The 21680-nt window shown below is 40.3% G+C and overlaps 1 protein-coding gene across 1 annotated transcript; it reads left to right on the top strand.

Moving 5' to 3' along the window:
• Positions 1–2414: 2414 nt before the first annotated feature.
• LOC5567062 (negative elongation factor A) lies at positions 2415–21386 on the top strand. The gene is made up of 5 exons (XM_021857165.1): positions 2415–2665; positions 6621–9312; positions 17129–17292; positions 17360–17515; positions 20238–21386. The coding sequence occupies exons 1-5, from the start codon at positions 2456–2458 to the stop codon at positions 20424–20426; spliced, it is 3411 nt and encodes a 1136-aa protein (XP_021712857.1). The 5' UTR covers positions 2415–2455; the 3' UTR covers positions 20427–21386.
• Positions 21387–21680: the final 294 nt, after the last annotated feature.

Below are 21680 nucleotides of genomic sequence, written 5' to 3'. Positions count from 1 at the left end.
CGCGACGACATGTTGGTAAGCTCAAAACGATTATTGTAGTTGCAACTTTTAATTTAAATAGTTAAGCTAAGGGTCAGTTATTGTATATAACTTTATAGATAAGCAGAAGTATAGCACGAACGCGAAGTAATGATCTTCCATCCCATCTTCAAGTGCTCCCCACAAGCACAACACTTCATTCTAACACTTTAGAACGTCCATGTTGTAACTTTTTCACACAAGAAATCTGCCTCGAGCGAGTTGGCAGAACGTGCCCGTACCCCTTTCTGAACCAAAGGACAGGGCTGTAGTGTAGCCTGAAGTACTTTGTAATAAAACCTATGGCACGACGTGATAATTAACTATCTTTCATCGCGTGTAATGATAATAAAAGTACATGAAAAGTGTTTTAATTTACGTTTTATTCTCGGTATGAATACGGAATATTCAAATACAGACTCGTCATCGAAGTTGAATTAAGCCTCCGACAGGAAGTAGTTCCTGCTTCTAGCCCGGATTGTGAACGACCCCATTCGTCTTCGATCAGACATTTTGGGTTTATTCACAAATTTCATAACGCCAAAAATGGCCATTTTCGACACCCACCCACCCCCTCGTAACGCTTTTTGTATGAATATTTTACAAATTTTGTATGAGCCGTAACACCACGAGGACACCCACCCACCCCCTTTAGCGTTATGAAATTTGTGAATGGGCCCTTTTCTTCCCGGCACTGGAGATTCATCTCATTTGCAGTTTTGTCCTTCATGACGATCGGTCTTGTGCAGGCTTTGGAAAATTTAACGATCATTGACACACGAGCCTTAATTTCATCCCATTTATCCGCCTGCATTCATACAACATGCATGACACTTATCGTTTGAGGAAGATAACGATCCATGAACGAAAACAAGACAGACACACACCACCCGTTGTTTGGCGCCGATCACTGTGTGTCAACACTTGTAACATTCGCTGACCCACTCTCATTCTGATCACGAAACAGAGGCGAATATTTTCCATTTTCTGTGCTATGTTTGCAACCAAAGGGGTGTTCGATGATCCAATAGATTATAATTAGGTTGTTAAAGGCTGCATTGTCAGAAAATATGAAAGTTATTACCAATTGTATGCAAAACATAAATCACCCGAATGGCTCGATACTGTTGCAGTCTGTGAGAGTTGCTGCTCTTGAACACTCTTGTGCCACGTACCAAACAATCAAAATCCAAACACTGGTATTGTGTCTTTCTCGGGCGAATATTGTCCTTGCTGGATTTAATCTTAAGGCTTATTGTCACCGCGTAGGTGTAGAAGCGGCAGGATAACCATTTGATAGTTGCAAAAAGCATGGTTTTCACACTGAATGAATGCGGCTAAGAAATTTTTCCTGAAAAAAAAAAATATAATAAATTATTGAAATTTAAAATCATATAAACATGGATTTACTCACTTTACAATCAGTAATTGCTTCAAAACTTATCATCTTCATTATTTATCGCTGTTTCGATTCGTCAGACTGGCTTTTTTTTTGAGCCGCTTTGCCAAAATCACGATGATTCAAGGGTGGGAATTTCGAATCGCAAATTCCTCAGAGTTACTCAGAACTGCTCCAGATTCACTCTGCTTTGAACACTGTCTTGCCCCTTGTGTGGACCATAACACTACACGGAGAAATATTTTTATTTAATTTTTGAGTTTACCCAACATTAAGTATATCGATTATAGTTTCAACCCAAAATCTCTCGGTTTTCTCTTTCTCCCACACGAATGTTGTCAAAAATAGAGAGCTGCATCTACCCAATGGGGGTACTTTGGCCCAATAAGCCAAATTTGGGTAAATGCAACTTTTCTTATGTTTGGGTCAAAAGAACTCAATTTTGCGTTAAATCAACCCAAAATTGAGTATATTTTTCTAATGGAATTAAAGCCAAACTACCTAGTGGGGACCTTGGAAATTTAGCCAAAATTGAATTATTGGGCTCAACTACGGAATTGCGTTGAAACAACCAAAAATTGAGTTGTATTCCGTCTTCGTGTACGGAAGACCCTATCCCTCCCCCTGTTGCGTTACGTAATATTTGAACGATCCCCGCGATGTGCTGAAAAACCTTCAATGATATTTACAATTTTTATCCGTGCATGTTGAACCACGTCCGTTAGCGTTTGCGTTTTGCCCCTCCAACACGAAGCATTGGGTCGCCGCCACTGCCCAAAAGCGATTTTTTTTCGCCCGTCTCGAAGACGAACACTTCGGGTAGCGCAAAATTAAGACCATCTTTGTCACTCTCATGTGTGCCTACCGGAGTTGCCCAAATGACGTCACGAATGCTGTTTGCGAATGATTACGTAGGAGCGATAGAGATGGAAGGCTCAGATTGCCGAGCCTCGTTCGATCGCCGCATACATGTAGCCGATCATTTTCCTCCGTCGCCTCGCCGCCGTTGAGTCGTGTCGCAGTCAGTTTTTATTCAAGATGGCGAACGTACGGGACAGCGACATTTCACTGTGGCTACACAATAAGCTTGGTACATCAAACGATTCGTGGATTAGCGGTTCTATCATATCACAGCTGAACAAGGAAGTGCTGCGGAACATCAAGGAGTGTTTTCCGGATCTTCAGACGCAGGTGAAGCTGAAACTGCTGCTTAGTTTTTTCCACATCCCGCGGAGGATAGTCGAAGAGGTAAGCAAAAATATAATGGGCTGTCTCCCTCTTTTGGTGTGCGCGGGGGTGGGAGAAGAAAGGTGTGCTGGTAGTGGTGGTGCGCGCGGGGTTTTCGATTTCGCCGCACGGGCGAAAGAGCGAATGCATTTGTGTCACGCACACACCGTCGCGGGCGAAGAGAGAGTGGGGGAGAGCGAGAGAGATAATCCGGCGGTGGTCGTCTCGTCGCAAAAGTTTGTTGTGGCTTTTTTTGCGGAACGAATCGGAATGTTTTGTGGATGATGGGTGCGAATGTCAGAAAAGTACGAATGTTTTGAGGGTGGTATTTCATGGTATACACACATTTTCAGGAAACTTGAGATGTTCAACATATTTTTCTATTTTTTGTGCGAAAGATTCTCATTTTAAATATTGGAAAGTGGAATCTACGAATGTCAGATATGATCAAGAAATAATCTCGAAAAGCTTTCTCTTAGATGATGTTATGCAAGTTAAAAGCTAATAAGTTTATTTCCCTAGGTTAATAATACAAAACGAACTTGACATTTTGTAACCATACCATTATAGCAATAAATGAAAACTTCAGACAGAATCTGTTAACAAGTTTAGTGTATCAAGAGTCATTATCACATGAAATGCAAATTGAGTCTTGGACATTTCCTTAGCCTTGTAGGGATTCATACAAAGGTTTTTTTTGCTAAGGCATTTTCCTAGGCAATTCCTTTTGGAGATCCCACGATGATTGTCCCAAACCGAATCAATTTTAATCTTATGGAATTCCTCCATCGATTATTCCGATCAATCCTTCAGGAATTTTCTCGACAACTTCTCAAGTAAATACCATGACCCCACAGTTATGGATCAAAGAGTGTGGACTCCAACCTATAAGATTCAATAAAACGACATGGAAAACGTAAAATTGTACTTAAAAGCACGAATGAATCGTTTCCAATTGGAACTTCGATTAGTAAACTGTTTAAGTGTAATATTTACATAGGATTGCATAAAAATGAAAAAAAAAAAAATATCGGTTTCTGAAAACCATATTATGGATTAATTTTCATATTTGTAATTTTGTAATTTGAACTTTATTATAAACGATAACCTGTTAGTTGAACTTTACTTCGGGTCAAGGAAACGTACAGCTATTACATATAGAAACATTGGAAGGTTGTGGATAAAATTGTTACATATTACGGATCAATGCGCAAAATCAAGAGATTTTCAACTCAAAGCATCTGTATTGCATGATTTAGCGAAAGTTAATAATGTGTCACATATTACTGCAAAAAATAGCAGTGTTAGAGCTTAGTCGGAAGAATTCCTATATAAAAAAGTCCAGGAATAAACTTGTACAGTAATTTCTCTGGAGTAGCTTTACCCAGCACTCCATCCAGGGATTAGTTCTTCAGAAAACAGTTTTAAAACATTATCGGTTATATTTTTGAGTAAATGTTTCATATATGTCTCACTAATTTTTTGCTTCAAAATACAAAATATGAACATACCAAGGCCAATTAGGGTTTCAATGCTAGTAATGGACCCCTTAGTAGCTGAAATTCATTCTCGACACTTCTGCAATGATATACCATGCCCACACAGTTACGGATCACCCACAGTGACGGATCACTTTGGCGTTCAACATCGGATAACTCGCTCAAAACATAAAAGTTGACGTAAAACAAATTTTTCCCATGTTATACTATTTGTCTTCTACCATTTATAATGTTAAGCACAAAATTCAACCGCTAAATAACGGTGTTTTTGACAAATGTTTAGTTGGTACCACACAGCTATCATTATATGATTGTTTTCTGTAAGAAGTGCCGTCAGCATTCATAAGCTCCCACAGGTGGTAAAATTCAAATGTTATAGCATAAAACATGCTTGTTCGCTTCGATTTAGTATGAATTCATCTTTGGAAAACATTTTACATGATTTTTTATTCAAAACACCGAATATTAGCACTTCTAACTAGTGATCCATAATATGGACCAGGAAATGATTGTTTACCACGGTTATGGATCACTTCCAAAGAATGTAGATTACTGCTATTTTATGCATTGGATTCGACATTTTCAGACAATAGCACTAAGGATAAAACTAATAAAACTTCAAGGTTAGTAAATTTCATATTTTAGCAGACAAAAATGGGTGGAAAACTTAAGGGGAGCGGAAATAGTTCATGTCTCAGTTACTACAATGCAGTATCACAATAAAAAGAGCATTTTACCCTTGTTTCCAGCTCTAACACTGCTATTTTTTGCAGTAATATATGTCACATTGTTAACTTTCGCCATACCATGCAATACAGATGCATTGAGTTGAAAATCTATTGATTTTGCGCACTGATCCGTAATATGTCACAATTTGATCCATAATATGAAAATTGATCCATAATATGGTTTTCAGGAACCGACACAATTTTTAATTTTTATGCAATCCTATGTTAATATTACACTCAAAACAGTTTACTAACCAAAGTTCCAATTTGAAACGATTCGATTCGTGCTTTTAAATTACAATTTTACGTTTTCCATGTCGTTTTATTGAATTTTATAGGTTGGACTCCACACTATTTGATCCATAACTGTGGGGTCATGGTATTAGATGGATATACGTTTTGTGCAGCTTTAAAACACACAAAAGCATTCAGCCAGAGAAATACTCATTTGAAAAACCGTTGTCCTTATGCCTTATGCCCTTATGGCCTTATGCCCTCCCGGGGTCCATAATAGGGATGTTTACAAATTTGACGTTTCCTATTATGGACCTTCCATTTGATTCCCATGTAATCCGGCTCGCTGCCGACATGCCTATTATGGACCCGCTTGCGTGGTTTCATTTACAAAACTGTTCAAATTTCTGTACTTATGCACCTTAGACCAAATATTTTGTCTGAAACTACTAACAATGCAATTGAAGATCCGCCGGTGGATTTTCATAGGAATAACGTTGCTTTGAGTGTTAATTTTATGTTTTTCTGTAGGGGGTCCATAATAAGCAAAGGGTCCATAATCGGCATCGACTTCCTATATCCGGGGTGCTTCGCGTGATCTGGGCGATACTAACAAAATATACACAATAAAAAAAAATGATTTTCTATTCACTGCTTTTAAACTTTTCCCCTACCGATAATTTAACTATAGAAAAACGCAAATTTGTAGAAAACGAAACTTCACCTCATGCAACACAACACACTTCATTGATTACGCCTGTGCTCAAAGTGATGGGCGCATCCCGAGAGGGATTCGCGATAAGGGCCTATCTGACAAATCAATAACAATGAGAACATTATATGAAATTCCCATGTACAATGTTTAATTCCAAATTAGAGAAAATATACTCAAACTTAAACCTTTTCACTTTAATTCACATTTCATAAATCTAGTTTTAAAATCCTTATGAATACTACACACATCTCCTACAATTTCCCTAGCACATCACCCTACCTAACACATGCACTGTCACACTTTCGTAGATCGTTCGACGGGGGGTCCACCAAATGAGGGACCTCATTTTCGAATGTTCCTTAAGGGATTTCTCCTCAAATGCTTTTGATAATTTTTTAACAATTTATCATTTATTACTCTAGAAAAATATCCATGGTGCATAAACCTTCAATCCAGGATTTTTGAAGAAATTCGATTGGTGATTTTTTTCAGAAAATCATTCAATAGTTGCTCCACGAGTTCTTACACCGACTTTCCAGTTATGCTTCAAAACATTTCTAAAGACCGAAAAACTAAACATTACATGTACTTTGAGATTGGATTAATTGGACAAATTGATGTGAAGTTTGCAAAAAAGTTACACGTCTTCTCGGCGAGAATCGAATTCACGACTCCCTTTTGCTCTTGGCGTAGGGGTACTTGCAGCAAAAGTTAAGCGCTTTTTATTCATACCATCCCTATACAAATAACGATATATACATCAACCGTCTCTCAATTTATATTCTTCACTCTTTTTGCAGTGGAAAACCGAACTGGACGAAGTGATTGAAGTTGCTGGCCTAGATTCAGAGCTATGGGTGTCGATGATAGCGGAAACAATCAAAACCCTCCCAACGACGGGATCTTTGAACACCGAAATCTCCGACTACGAAGAAACGCGACCAATTTTCACCGACATGGTCAACGAGCTGCGGCGATTGGTGGTAAAAAACGCCGACTTGGGACTGCTGCCCCTGGAATGCCAGTATCTCAACAAATCCGCCTTGGTTTCGGTGGTGGGCCAACAGTCGACTCCGGTTAAGCACTTCACGCTGAAACGGAAACCAAAAAGTCAAAATCTGCGTGAAGAACTGGAGCAGAAGTCGAAGGACGCCCAAAGCTGTCTGAAGAAGATTTCCGCACCGACAGTGCCTTTGAGATCTCGAGGGATTCCACGAAAAATGACTGACACGACCCCACTGAAGGGCATTCCTTCGAGGGTTCCTACCGGAGGATTCCGATCACCACCTACATCGCAAGGACCTAACCGACCCAGTATGAGTCGGATGCCTGCTGGCAGAAAGGAAGGTGGTGTCAAACTGTTGGAAATAGGAGAACAACCTTTAGGCTATGCAGCAGCCAAAAAGCGGAAACGAGAACAAGAACGTGAGGAGCAGCAGAAGAAGGCAGCCGAGCAAGCAAGTGCCCAGGCCAGTCAGGATGTGAAACCGATTATTACAACTCCCACGACTTCCACCGTAACTACCACGACACCGGATTACGCTGCCGGTCTTACAGCTAGTACGGTTTATAGTCAACCTGCAACCCCGATGCCAGCGACGACGATCAAGGAAACGGTCGTTCCTACAGTTGCACCGCAACCAATACAAACTCAACCCCCACAGACTGTAGAGATCAAGCAAGAAATCAAGCAGGAGATCAAAACGGAACCCATGTTAACGACAACCGTACCGGTGCAAACGGTTCCAATCGTTTCGTCAACTCCAATTCAGCACACGGCACCTCCAGTTCCTCCTTTAGCATATACAACCCCACAGCCACAAAAGCTCATCAGTATCAAAACGGAACCAAGCGCTTCTATTCCTATGTCCGTTTCCTCTAATCCACCATCCTTGGTTCGATCTGTAACGCTACCTACTAGTACCCAGATAAAAACCCAACCCCAGCACCACATACAACAGCTTCCAACCGTTGCTAGCTCAGTACAAATGATTCAAAATGCCGGAACAACCATTGCGAGCAAACCAAGTTCGGCAGCTCCAAAGATCGAGATCATCTCGTCGAAAACAATTCAGCCTGGCACCATTCAAGCATCGATTCCAAAATCAACCACCATCATCAATCAAGGTGGAAACATTCTGTTCACTACGAAACAAGTTCAACCGAATGTCACCTCTTCGGCCAGTGGAACAACTATCATCCAGCAGAAGCCGGGAACCTACGTCCTCAACACGTCACCACCCGGAAAACAAATCAACATCCAACGACTGATCACCAATGCTAACGCGGCCGGAACGCCAACTCTGACCACTACAATCTCTCGTGCTCAACATCAGCAGCAACTACTTCAAGCCCAGCAAATCCAAACCCAGCAGCAGTCGCAGCAACAGCAAATCCAACAACCAACCACTCCAACGCGGATCGTTCAAATCAAAACCGCTCCAACGGTGTCGCTCAACAATAATCAGCTTATGCAGAATATCCCTCCGCTAATCTCAACTCAACACCCCGGCTCTGGAACACAGCCAACCATCCTAAACATTCAAACCATACAGCAACAACAGCAGCAGCAACAGCAACTGCAAATCCAGCAGCAACCCACTACCCCTCAAAAGCGAACCATCACCATCACCGCTCAAAATCCACAGAACAACAACATGATAGCCACATCCGTGGCCCAAATCCTCCAACAGCAGCAACAACTTCAACAGCAACAGCAACAACAGCAAACCATTCAAACCACTTCAATCGTGACCGGTGCCACCCAGCAGCCCAAATACGCCCAGGTCGTCATGTCGCCGAACGTAAAGGGCAAAACCATATTCGTAACCAACCCATCGAACATCCCGAACGTGCTCAACCAAAAAGGTGTCATCCTGCGCACGGTGGATCCCTCGGGAAACACCGTTTATCAGCAGATCCCTCTCCAGAATGTTTCCGGTTTGAGTGGGGCCACCATAATAAGCGGCGGTCCACCTGGCTTGGTTAAAGCCGAACCGGACACCAAACCGCAGCTCAGTCAAATCCCGGCCCTGGTCCCCACCAGTTCCCTACACCAGAATATCCCCGCACTGACGCCGGTCGTTCTCCAGCAATCGCAACAACAGCAAACGCAGCAAACGTCGACCATCCCGGCGCTAATCACCAGCATTTCGCAGCAAGGTCAACAACAGCAACAGCAGATCAAGACCTCGCCCCAGACGATGACCATCATCAGGCCGGTGAGCGGAAACAACATGCAAACCGTGCTACCACAGGGCCTTACGCTGATACAGCGACCGGGCCAACAGCCTCAGCTGGTGCAGACCATCCAGGCCGGGGGGCAAACGCAAGTGCAGCAGCAACCCCAAACCCGGACTATCATCACGCAGATTCCGCAGCAGCAGCTTCAACAGCAGCAAACGCAACCGCAGCACACGATTCAGTTCCAGGCGGCGGGTACTCCGCGGGCCGGAGGAACCACCATACAGTTGGTGCAACAACCGCAGCAAGGTAAGAGGGGCTTTCCTTTTGGGATTTGTGGGGTTTTGGGTATACGTCTAGAAAGGCGTAGAATCATTTTTTTTTCTGGCGTCGGTGCAACGCATATACCATCAGTGCATCAGATTCCGCTCATTTAAAGGAAGTTATGTGTTCAAATGGTTAATAAAAAACTATTGAGTCGATTACTATTTTTATATCACGGCGTCGCTCAAAGTATAAGTAATCAACGGAAAAATGAAATTAATTTGAAAAACTTAAAAATAATAATTTAATTGCGTTTGTTACTGCATCTAAGTGTTTCTATTTCCGCTCATGGTAAACAGTTTTCATGTCGAACATGTTAGAATATGCATTATTTTGATTTTCGTCTTTTATCTTGACATGTTTCATTGTCAAACCATAGCTACAACAGCAACTAAGGAAGCTGTATACTAAAATCGACATTTTTATAATTTTGATTAGTTTTTAGTATGAGCACATCCAATAGCTCACAGGGTCTTGTGTTTCTAATATGAAGAATTAAATTAACAAATGAAAATAATGCCAGACAACGACATTTGATTTTTTTTAATGTTGTTAGAAAATATCCGTGCGAAAAAGATTACATTTTACACATAGTAATAGGGCCTTCCTTAGCCCAGTGGTTAGAGTCCATAGCTTTGCTTTGTAGCCGCGGAAGGTTTCTGGGTTCGATTTCCGGTCGGTCAAGGATCTTATCGTAATGGAAATTTCCTTGACTTCCCTGGGTATAGAGTATTATCGTACCTGCCACACGATGTACGAATGCGAAAATGGCAACTTTGGCAAAGAAAGCTCTCAGTAAGGGGGAGCTCTTTATGCCCGGACACTTAGTTTTTTGGTGATATTTCAGAATTATTATTTGTTTATTTTTGTACAGTCTAAAATATTAACAATATTAGGTAAAAAATAACATGAGAAAAAAAATAAACCTTAACAATTCATTTTTATGGTGGGTTACATTATGTACCAAAAATCGTATGCACTGAAAAGTGTCCTCTATGGCCGGACACAATGTCCTCTATGCTCGGATACTATGATTTGCACCATCAAAGATTACATCAAACCCATATAAAGGCCAACATATGCTTCGTATGTCAGCACATGCCTTGTGTGTTCAATCTTTGCATGATGTAAAAGCGTATGAACCATATTAGCGAGATCATAGGTCAGTTCTATAAATTCCTTCTTGGTCAGCACCATACATCGATTCGCCATATAAATCTATGTTGCGCTAGCGGTAGCTCGTATTCAGGTGAGCATGTCTTCGGGAATCCAACACGTTTGTAGTTCTTGATAATTTCCTTACCAGCTCAATGCTCTTAGGTACTACAGTCAACTCCCCCTTACTCGATACTCCGTATCTCAATATCAAGCTAGAGAACCATAGTAAAATTTGGTGTTCATGACTACCTCGCAACTCCCTTGAATCGCATTTGCACTGGTTTAGTGTCCTGTAACTCGATATCTCCCTAATTCGATGGTCCCTTCATTAGTTATGAAGAGTTATGAAGAGATTACTGTACAACGTATCTTGTGGATGCTTCTCGAGCGCTCATTTGCCTTAAATGCAGCATGTTTACGGCACTTTTTAAGCCCTATCCTTGGTTATGCGACCTTGCCGCGATGGGAGGGCATAATATGATAATATGATGGAAACCAAAGGCGTAACCTGTAGTGGCGGTATCACATTTTGGCATTTTTTTGCTTTAAGCCGCGTCATAATTCATATGGCATAGATGCACTTATATCTCGGATGTGATCTAACGGACATTATGCGTCATTGATAAAATTGATGCCCATTTCAAATAATTAATCTATTCGAAGTGGACATTAATACTATTGGTGACGATCAGTTTGCCTTTTGCCAACCAGAATGATCCGTGCCACTTTTACTATTAGCTAGCTAGACACATCGTTATCATGTACGACGTAGGGTATGTAACTCTGAGGAAAATGACTAGAAGATTCACTGAGTAGAAATAAGTGGCGACAATCTTATTTTAATATGGTTTTTACATTGCCATAAAAAGAAATACCTCTTTTGTAACAACGGTATAAATAATCTAATTCCAGCTTCATTTTCGCACAATTTACAAGTAGAAAGTACCTAGGCGTTGTGAAGCATGGCATTTGCCACCGAAAAGTGAATCTTGTAGGAGACTTTTATAGAAGCCTAAGGTAACTTTACTCTTAAATATTCACTATAAAAATGACTTTGGAAAGTAAGACGCTGAGATCGATCATTAGGGTTCACTTGCTAGGTTCGAGAAATTGTTGAACAGACAAGGAAAGTGACTTTTTTCTTTAAGGATATATGAACGTAATGATTAATGACTTTTATGCATAATGACTTTTAACAATAAAAATGAAATTAACTAGAACTACTACTAAACTGCCTAATTTTGTTAAGACTTCACGACAATTGACATTTAAGCCTCTAATCTTACGTAAAAGACAGAAGTAATCAGAATAACACTTAAATGACAAATTATTCAAAACCATTTTGACTAGACAGTATTAGTAATGACACTACCACACTACTATTTCAAACAAATTCTGATGGAGCTGCTGATTTTCACAATGCTTCCTTTTCTCAGAAGCAAGGGAATATGGGTATTTTTCAAAAACTATCACGTCACAATACTATGTAATAAAAAACAGTGTTCATGTGGACACCATAGCCTAGTCCGTCTGAGTATTGGTCCTGGTAGAGAGGAAACTTGGCAAAAGCCAGACCGAGGGTTCAGCCTTGACAAGTTAAGCTGTCAGTCAGCTCCAACTGAACACCACACAAAAAAAAAAATAAATGAATTACGTAAGCATATACACGGATGACCGAAACCGATAGTACGGTTACTACGCGATCCGGACACGATTCTTATTTCGTTGCTTGTTACACAGGAGCCTGCCACAGATTTAACGGATCAAATACTACTCTGCACGATGTGTTAGGAATACTCCGCATAAACTTTAAATGATAATTATCATTTTCCGAATAGTTTTCACTACTACTGATAAAATACCACTTATGCTGATTACCTACCTTGATACACTGATGGCTACAGCGTAGCGTCACGCCATACCCGGGCGTGTTGTAGAGCTCCATCTTCGTCGGTCTTGGGCGAAATTTCTCCAGTTGCCCCGAACGTTTAGGGTCGCCAAGTCCTCTTCCACTGCGTACAACCAGCATATTCGTGACCAGCCTACTGAAATCTGCCGTATTTTACACGCTTGATAAAATTCGCATCTTTGTGCACTTGATACAACTCGTGATTCATGCGTCTGCGTCACACACCATTTTCGAGTTTCCCACCGAGTATTGTTCGCAGAGAGCCACCGGAAGAATCAATGTTTTATACATGGCGAATTTTGCTTTCGTTTGTAAGCTGCGGGAACTAAGCTGGTTATGTAGTCCGTACAGGCATTGCAGAATTCGCTCTCATTTGAGAATGAAGCACGATCAAAGCAAGCAAAGAAAAACATCCCATCTGTTGCTGTCCACGATCGTCATTGTATCGCAAGGTGTAACAAGTCTGATAAATGGAAGCAGCGAGCGAGAGCCCCAAAGAGAGAGCGATGATAAAATTCATTTTTCTCGCTTGTTTACCTTTGGGGATAGGTGTTTTTCTTTACTGGCACGATAAACAATCCACGAACTTCCAATAGCAATAGTGTCCCCCAGGCTTGGAGCATGTTAAGAGGGGCTTTATCATGCACTACTATCCCCCCAATCTGATCAAAGTTGTAGCAGTATACGATAAACAGTCTCTCATAATGTGCAGTATGTTATGATAGTTACAGAGAGCGATACGTGAGAGATTCTCTCAATTTTCTCAGGATTCAATCCCTGAGTCCGTAAAAGGCCCTATTCGCAGCCGCAACATGTCTTTTCACTTCGCGGGAAACGTCGTTGTTACATGTCTCAAGTATTCCAAGGTAAACAAATTCTTCAACAACTTCAAACACATCCCCATCAAACACTACCTCAGCACCTAAACCACCAAGCCTGACGCTATCTCTACCTGCATCCATGTACTTAGTTTTGATAGAATTAATTGTCAGGCCTATCCTCGCTGTCTACCTCTTCAGAGGCACGAAGGCCTCTTCCACTGATCTGCGATCGATTCCAGTTAGGTCTATATCGTCCGCAAAGCCGAGAAACATGTGTGACCTTCTGATAATAGTGCCATTTCTCATCACGCCAGATTTCCTAATAGCACCCTCGAGTGCAATTTTGAACAGTAACTTCGAAAGTGCGTCTCCCTGCTTCAACTCGTCTAACGTCACGAGCGAAGTTGACACCTCGTCTGCGATCCGTACACTCGATTTCGAACCATCCAGTGTAGCACGTATCAACCTAATTAGTTTCGCCGGAAAACCATGTTTAGACATTATCTGCCATAGCTCATTTCTTTTCACTGTGTCGTACGCCGTCTTGAAATCAATAAACAGATGGTGAGTCTGCATGTTGCACTCCCTGAATTCGCAAGCTAAACATCTGGTCCGTTGTCGAACGGCCCTCACGAAAACCAGCTTGGTATTCGCCGACGAAAGACTCCTCGGGCGGTCTCAGTCTGTTTAACAGGATGCGCGACAGAATTTTGTACGCCGAATTCAGCAGGGTAATTCCTCTGTGATTGGCACACTCCAGTCTGTGCCTGTGCCTGTTCTTGTAGATTTGGCGTATGAGGCCATCCAACCAGCCAGTGGGCTTCGTCCACATATAGCTTCAGAAGTACTCGGTGGATCGACTGATAAAGCTGCTCACTTCCGTGCTTGAGAAGCTCGACCGGGATCTCGTCCTTCCCAGCATCAGTATCCTTACAGTTATTTAACTCGCTGCTAACCTTTTTAACCTCTCCTATTGTCGGTGGGTCCACAGCTTGATCGTCATCATGAATGTTCATCCTGTTCCTCGCTACATTTCCATTTTCACCGTTCAACAATTGCTGAAAGTGCTCCTTCCACGTGACAGCCACCGCCGTTTTATCGGTCAGCAAATTCCCTTCTCGATCATTGCACATGGCGGGCACTGGTACGGTATTGTGCCGAGCACCATTGACCGTTGTATATAATCTCCGCATATCATTCCGGTTCATGCTTTCTTGAGCTTCAGCTGCTTTTCTTTCTGCGGTGGATTCGCTTTTTTTCGGCTCTCGCTGCCCTGTACCGCTCTCTGTTCTGTCGGGTACCGGCCACAAGCATACGGCTTCTGGCGACATTCTTCATGACTGTCACTCTATGACATTCTTCATCGAACCAGTCGTTTCGTCTTCGTCGTTGACCAGTACCAATCCCTTCCCGCGCCGAGGCTATCGCTACGACACCCAAGAGGGACACGTTATTTTCTAGTTTTACAGATTCTGATGATGAAGGCCCATTTTACGAGTTTGGTTGACAAGTGCCCGGTACAGCTTCCTCTACCAAGAGCAAGGTACGGAAGACAGCATCACAGCAAATCGATCAAAAGAAAGATCACTTGTGAAACCGAAGATTTAGAGTTATCGCTTGCGACGGTATCAGCTTTGACCAAGACTAAGGAAGGTTGTTTCAACGTTTCTCCCTTCTCAATTCGGCCGTTACCAAAATCAAGCCGCAGGAAGACAATGTCCATAAGAAAAACGGAAAAAGCTTTCATCCTCACATTGTGTCTGAATCGAGAAGTGCTTATTGCACGCCAACAAAGAAACCAGGCACATTCCAAAAGATAAGCGAAGCTCTAAGATTCAGTCCGACAAAGGAGGAAAGCGAATGAAACGAAACGATGAGAGTGTTCCACAAGACACACTTTGTTGCTTATGTGGGGATCAGTTTAGTTCGTCCTTTGATGGTGAAGGGTTCTTGGGTTCATCGCTGCGATGGACATATTTGCAATTACCTTTTTTCTGCGCCTACGGCATGCCCATGTTGATGCAAACGTTGCGTTTTATTATTGAACACTTTGTTATATCGTTCTTTTTTTATTTTGATTTATTACAAAACGAATGAATTTGTATAAAATACACTGAACTGTTGTAAAAGTATTGCATTTTGTATTTTTCTTCCTCACGACCCATCTTTGACAAAAAAAAAACAGTTTTTAAAAGGATGGCTCCGCCGGGAATCACATGAACATGTATAGCTATGAAAAATGTTTTTCAGCCATACACCTATTTTTTCATAACTTGTCAACGCAATATAAAAGGAAACACTTCAAATCGTAGGTCAACTACTACATTTGTGTTCCACTTTTTTATTGTTTTCTTTGCTTTCAGCCACGAGTTCCTTAGGGCCATCTATATGATTTCCGTTAATTACTTTTTTACGATTTCAATTACTTTCCATACAGATCTCGATTACCACTCTTCCATGGGCTTGTATTTTAGAAACCTGAGCACCGAGCGTAGCGCGTTGAATGGGCGGAATACAAACAACAGTGTCGTCGTTCGGTGATCGGTGATAGGTGCTGAATGTTTTTCTGTTGTTTTATGTGGCATTTTAAATTATGAAAGGTGATTAAGCTTGACTTATCAGCGACCTTTAGTTGTGGCACAACAAGAAAATGACATGGTGCGCATTAAGGATCATAAAACGCTCTCAAAATCTTCCAGGGGTTCTCCGAGGAAAATCTCCACAGGAATTCAGTCACCACTTTTCAATCCTGCAAATAAATAATAAAATAATATGTTAATCAGTCCACAGCTCGAGAAGTCTTTTTTCTGCGCCTAAGGCAGTCAGTATTTATAGCTCAGAAATCCTCTAGGTGCGAACAAGTAAAAGGTACCAGAGATATAAGCTAGAATAGTGAATATCACCTGAGATAGGTAGACATAATAGCCCCAAATGTTTAATGAAATCTTTTCTTTTTTCGGGCGTTGACGTCCCAACTGGACAGAACCTGCTACTCAGCTTAGTTGCTACTCAGCTTAGTGTTCTGATGAGCACTTCCACAGTTATTAACTAAGAACTTTCTTTGCCGATTGACCATCTTTGCATGTGTATATCGCGTGGCAGGTACGAAGATACTCTATGCCCTGGGAAGTCGAGAAAATTTCCTTTACGAAAAGATCCTTGACCGGTGGGATTCGAACCCACGACCCTCAGCTTGGTCTTGCTGAATAGCTGCGCGTTTATCGCTACGGCTATCTGGGCCCCTAATGAAATCTTGTTTTTATTTAATAACACGAAAGAGCATGTTATTGCAACTACTTTAGCATTTTTTCCGCTCAAATAACGGCTGTATCATATTTAAACTTTAATTTAAAATTTAGGTCCATAAATGAACCTTGACACTTTTGATCATATTTGACGTTCGCTTAGTCGACAAAAACACCACAGGGGTTGTAGTTTTAACACTGGGGTTGTTCCTATCTGACATTTCGAAAGGGGGGACATGGAAAACAAAATACACCCAACATTTGAGTTTGAGCCAAGGGGTGTGATAAAATCTAAATAAACATAAAACAAAGTTTTTTGAACTTAAACAAACGAAAAGCATTGAAAAATTGAGTAAACATGTGTTTTTAGCCTAAACTTGCGTTTGGGCACTTAATTTAAGACATGGCTTTAGGACCCTATTCCCTTCTTTGCGAGTTTTGTAGGTATTTATGTAAAACGAAAAATGTACACTGATTCTGAATGATTCAAACTTTCTACGTACGTTTCTGTATGAGATGGGCACAAATTATGTCAACTTTTTCAACCCCATCCTCCCATTGTAATTGCTTTTGTATGAGTCTTTCGAAAATGTTGTAAGGCTCCCTGTTGTATAAATGCTGTTTTCGCCGATCTTAATTTTCAAACATCTTTTGAAACTTTATTCCAGAGCGCACCATTGTACAACAGCAGCCACAACAGATACAAATCCAGCGTACACAAATCGCCCCTCAACAACAACAGGGCACCACGGTCACCATTCAACAGAATGCCACTGGAGTCCAACAGCAACAGGTCCAACAGCAAGTTACTCGCAAAGGTCTTTCTTTATCGGTAAGTTCGAACTAAATTTTGCTTTCCGTTCAAAATATAACATTCGTCTTATCGTTTGCCACATTAGAACAAACATGTCATAGAGGCACACGACATGTTTAAACGCGCTAACCGGGTGTCACGTGTGGAAAAAGCATTGATCCTCGGATTCATGGCCGGCTATCGGGACAATCCGCGACCAAACCCGGAAAATATCGTCACCATCAAACTGAACGAAAGCCAGGTACGTAGAAATCAGTTCTATGTTGAGCATAAGGTTGGTTCGAATTACAAAACAAAGTTATAAAATCCAATTCTCCATACCTTTCTTCAGGGCTGGTAGCAAGTCACTTTTTAGTGACTTGGTCACTTTTTTCGACCTGGTCACTAAAAAGTCACTATTTCCAACAAAAAGTCACTAAAGTCACTTTTTTCAGGAAAATGGTGACTAAAGTCACTTTTTATCGTGATCTGATGATAATGAAATTTAAGGCTGGGTTAGCTTTTCAAACTAAAGCAACAAGAAACAGATTTGTTATTATAAAGACAAGAATAGTGTGATTTTGAAATCAATGTGTCAAGATTCTTGACTCAAGAAAAGTAGAGACTCCTGTGTAACTATATTATTATTGAATCCTTTTTATGGGGAAGTTCGGCCCGAGACTGGTTCATCCCCGCCCTTCCGGCTAACTTTTTGGAAGAATTCAAGTGAATATTCCGTAGACATTTCCGATAGAAAATTTAAAAATTACCTGGTATAAACTTTGAAGAACATTCTGGCAAAAACCAGAACCAATATCTGATATGAGTAATCTACGGCTATACAAGAAATCCAAAACCAGTTTAAAAAATAAATAAAATAAACATCATCAAAACTCCTCCGGAAGATAAGCCAGAGACGGCTAGGAATAACAACCAAAATAAATTATAAAAATTTGTCAGAAACTCGTCCAGGACTTCAACAGCAAGTACTATTTTTGCTGAAAATCATTTCAGATATCACATCAGAAATTCCAACGTGGCCGTGCGTTTAGTGTGACCAAGCATTTAACCGCATCGAATCAAGGAGTGTGGGTTCGATTCCCGCTTCAGTCTGGGAAACTTTTCATCAGGAACGTATTTCGATTGTGCCACTGGGCGTTGCATGTCTAGTATGGTGTTTCCTTCAAAGAGCAAATCGTCCACTGGAAGCATTAACGTGTCGGTGTCTTTTTTTAATACATGTTTCCATTGATTAACCTTTGACATTGTTGTTTACATGACTTTGGTCAACTATTTCCAAACAAAAAAACATGTTTCTATAATGAATGATAGAACATTGTTGGACAGTAATAATTAATCAATAGTGTTATCAGTGGCTATTCTCTAACCCAACATCCACTTGTTCATGAATTTCAGCAACAAATATGTGCTTTCTATCGTTTACTGTTAACTTTATAATTTAAATTTGCAAAATTAGTCGTTTCAGGGTCGTAGATCAGATAAAACGTGAGGTTACGAGTCGCCACCGATTAATGTGATTATTTTCAATAATTCATTTATTGAAATGCTTATGAAATTCTAATTCTTTATGCACGACATTTAACTAATTTATTCTTTTTTCGAGTTCGTTAATAATCACTTGTGTTCTGGAGTTTGTTGTTTATTTGGATTCTTTTTTTACAGAAATTCTGCCACAAATTTAGCATGAATTTCTATTTTTCGTTTATTTTTGAACTTTGAATTCTGTCAGGATTTTTTTTTTCAAAATGTACAGAAATTTATTCTCAATTTTCGCCACAATTTTGTCTACAACCAAACCTTTTTCCTCGATTTATTCCACAGCTTTGTTAAGAAATGCTTCAAGTAATTCATTTTGCATCTCTACTTCAAAATCGTGCCAGTAAGTTCATCATGTACAGGAGTTTTGTTAAGAATTCTATCACGAGTTTGTTTACCAAAGTTCATGTGTTTTTTGTTTTTTTTTAATGAAATCAGAAATATAACATAGTAACCTTATTTTAAGCTAATGTTCGTCTCGTAACAGATACGGACAGATAACTGTTACGAGAGATTTGAAATTACTGCAGTTCTCTACATTCTTAATTCGCCTAATATGTAAAATAGTTAATATTCACATAGACCATATTTTCATTTCTAGTCATTTCAATGACTAATACTTGTAATTTTCAAGTCACTTTTAGGTCACTTTTTGGTCACTATTTGGTCACTTTTTTGATCATTTTGGTCACTAAAGTCACTATTATTTTGCTGTCTGACTTCTACCAGCTCTGCTTTCTTGCATTCTTTATGATGAAAATGAAGTCTTGTCACTACGTGACAAAACTGCAAAACTAGTTTTAAGTAAGAGTCGTACTTTTCCTCCATATCCTTCATGGTTCGTATCACCGATCGAAGGTGACTCCCAGATCTGTTGGTCTGCTGTCTGTTGGAATGCTTGGTCTCTAGAAGCAACAATCATTACACATTAACATTCCCTCTTCATCCCAACTAACTCTAAGGACTTGGCGGGCGCCTTTATTGATCAATATGATGAAATGATAAATAATGTAATGTGCACTTCGAGAATAAGCGGCAAGTCCCATCCCTTATTCATTTGGATCGAATTGCAATTCTTACTATTTCCGATCAATTACGAAGCAGCAATCATTGACATGTACAGTCAGTCTATGCTATGCTGTGATTTGTGGAACAAAGTTATACTTAGAAATGATAAGTTTTTACTCATATAGCACAGTGCTTAGTAGAACATTTTTTCAATTTCCCGATAGTAAGTTGCATATAAATAAACATCGTATTTGGCTCATTTTGAAATCATCATTACAATGGCTGTAAATTTTACAAAACCAAATTTTTATCATGATGATTGTAAGGAAGATGTGTGAGATAAAATTTTCAAGCTTTTTAGTAATTTGAGCCACTCTATTGAGCATATGACGAAACTAACATTCCTCGATTTTATTCAGGAAAAAGTCCTCCAAGCGGACGACACCCAAGCCGTGATGCTGGTCGAATCGCTCATCACCCTGGACTACAACACGGGCGAGTGGAGAACGTTCCGAAAGTATCGCGAACTGGATCCCTCGCAGCAGCACGAAGCCGGAACGACCGGACAGGGTCAAACAACGGCCCAACAAAACTCGGTGGTTATTTAATGTTTAGCGTAGCAGAAACAAAAGCGTGATAGTCGAGCGATGGTAGAGTAGAAGAACACAGATTGTGTGTATGTACATTCAGGATAATCATTTATTAATGCCTAGCAGTATGCGAGAGATGAATGAAAGCGTCGTACTGTGTAGTAGTATTTATATCATGCGTTATGTTATATATTTTTTCTATTATTGAAATGATATCCCTCTTTGTTGTAATTGCTATGTATCGATGGCATATATAGGCAAAATGTGCAAATATCTATTTTCATCTCATGAAATAAAATCTACGCTGTATTAGGGCCGTTAGTACTAAAAAGCTTAAAGTAGTGAACATACAGAACAATAGATCAAGTACATCGTATACCTTCAAATCAGGAAATAATCGGATCACTCACGTATAAGATAACCAAGCTAAACCGTATAGTGTTAGGAAACTATCCACCTGGAATGAATAGAAGCTACAATGGAACTCTCACAATCAGTTCAAATTTCCTAAACACTGCTACTACGACTTGGGTCCCTCTACCTGATGGCAAAATGTATAAATGTTGAAAAGTTATATTGAAGTGCACCTGTTTAAATAGGGAACAATTGGTATGCGCTGTTAAGAAGAGGAACCCCCCCAAAGCTTCAGAATCTAATGGTAGCGACAACCTCCCTTAAGTGGAAACTAATGTTAAGGGACGCCATGCGTGTTGTATGTAGTTTAGTACCGAGAGGAGGAGAACGGTTCGACAAATACAGCAACAGTAGAAGTTTTTATGTTAGTAAAATGAAATATTGAATAATTCTGTAATTATATTATCGCTAATTATAAATGCTTAAAGTGAAAAGATAGCGAAGCATGCAGTGAAATAATATTGATTATTGAAATATTATTTTATCATCTCTTAGAGTAAAAGAACCATGATTGTGTATATTCCAAGAAGCGCAGCGTATGAAATGCAAAACATTGTAAAAATATTTCGCGGTTACCCCATGTTTTTTTTTGTCGTTGAGAAATTCCATGAGGTAGGTAGATGAACTCACGTATTCTTGGAAGTTTTATTCTTGTGGTCAGGGGGTTTTGTCGCCCAAATCATCTCGAATTTTGCAGTAAGTTACACTTGTAACTGTTGTCAGCCAGCGCTCGATCGAATCGATCGGCTTTTTGCTTTAGCGCAAACTTTTGGTTGTTAACGCCGTGGAATTCATTGTTGGTTCTATTCACAATGGCTACCATACGAAAAAAATACATTGGTCGTCGACTTTAACGTG

This window comes from Aedes aegypti, chromosome 1 (genome assembly GCF_002204515.2).
Source record: "Aedes aegypti strain LVP_AGWG chromosome 1, AaegL5.0 Primary Assembly, whole genome shotgun sequence".
Lineage (NCBI taxonomy): Eukaryota > Metazoa > Arthropoda > Insecta > Diptera > Culicidae > Aedes > Aedes aegypti.
This window is presented reverse-complemented; position numbering and strand designations above follow the sequence as displayed.

Coding starts and splice junctions, on each gene's coding strand:
- LOC5567062 (XM_021857165.1), top strand. CDS start 2,456: ATGGCGAACGTACGGGACAGCGACATTTCACTGTGGCTACACAATAAG. Junction 2,666..6,620: donor CGCGGAGGATAGTCGAAGAG/GTAAGCAAAAAT, acceptor CTCTTTTTGCAG/TGGAAAACCGAACTGGACGA. Junction 17,516..20,237: donor TCAAACTGAACGAAAGCCAG/GTACGTAGAAAT, acceptor GATTTTATTCAG/GAAAAAGTCCTCCAAGCGGA.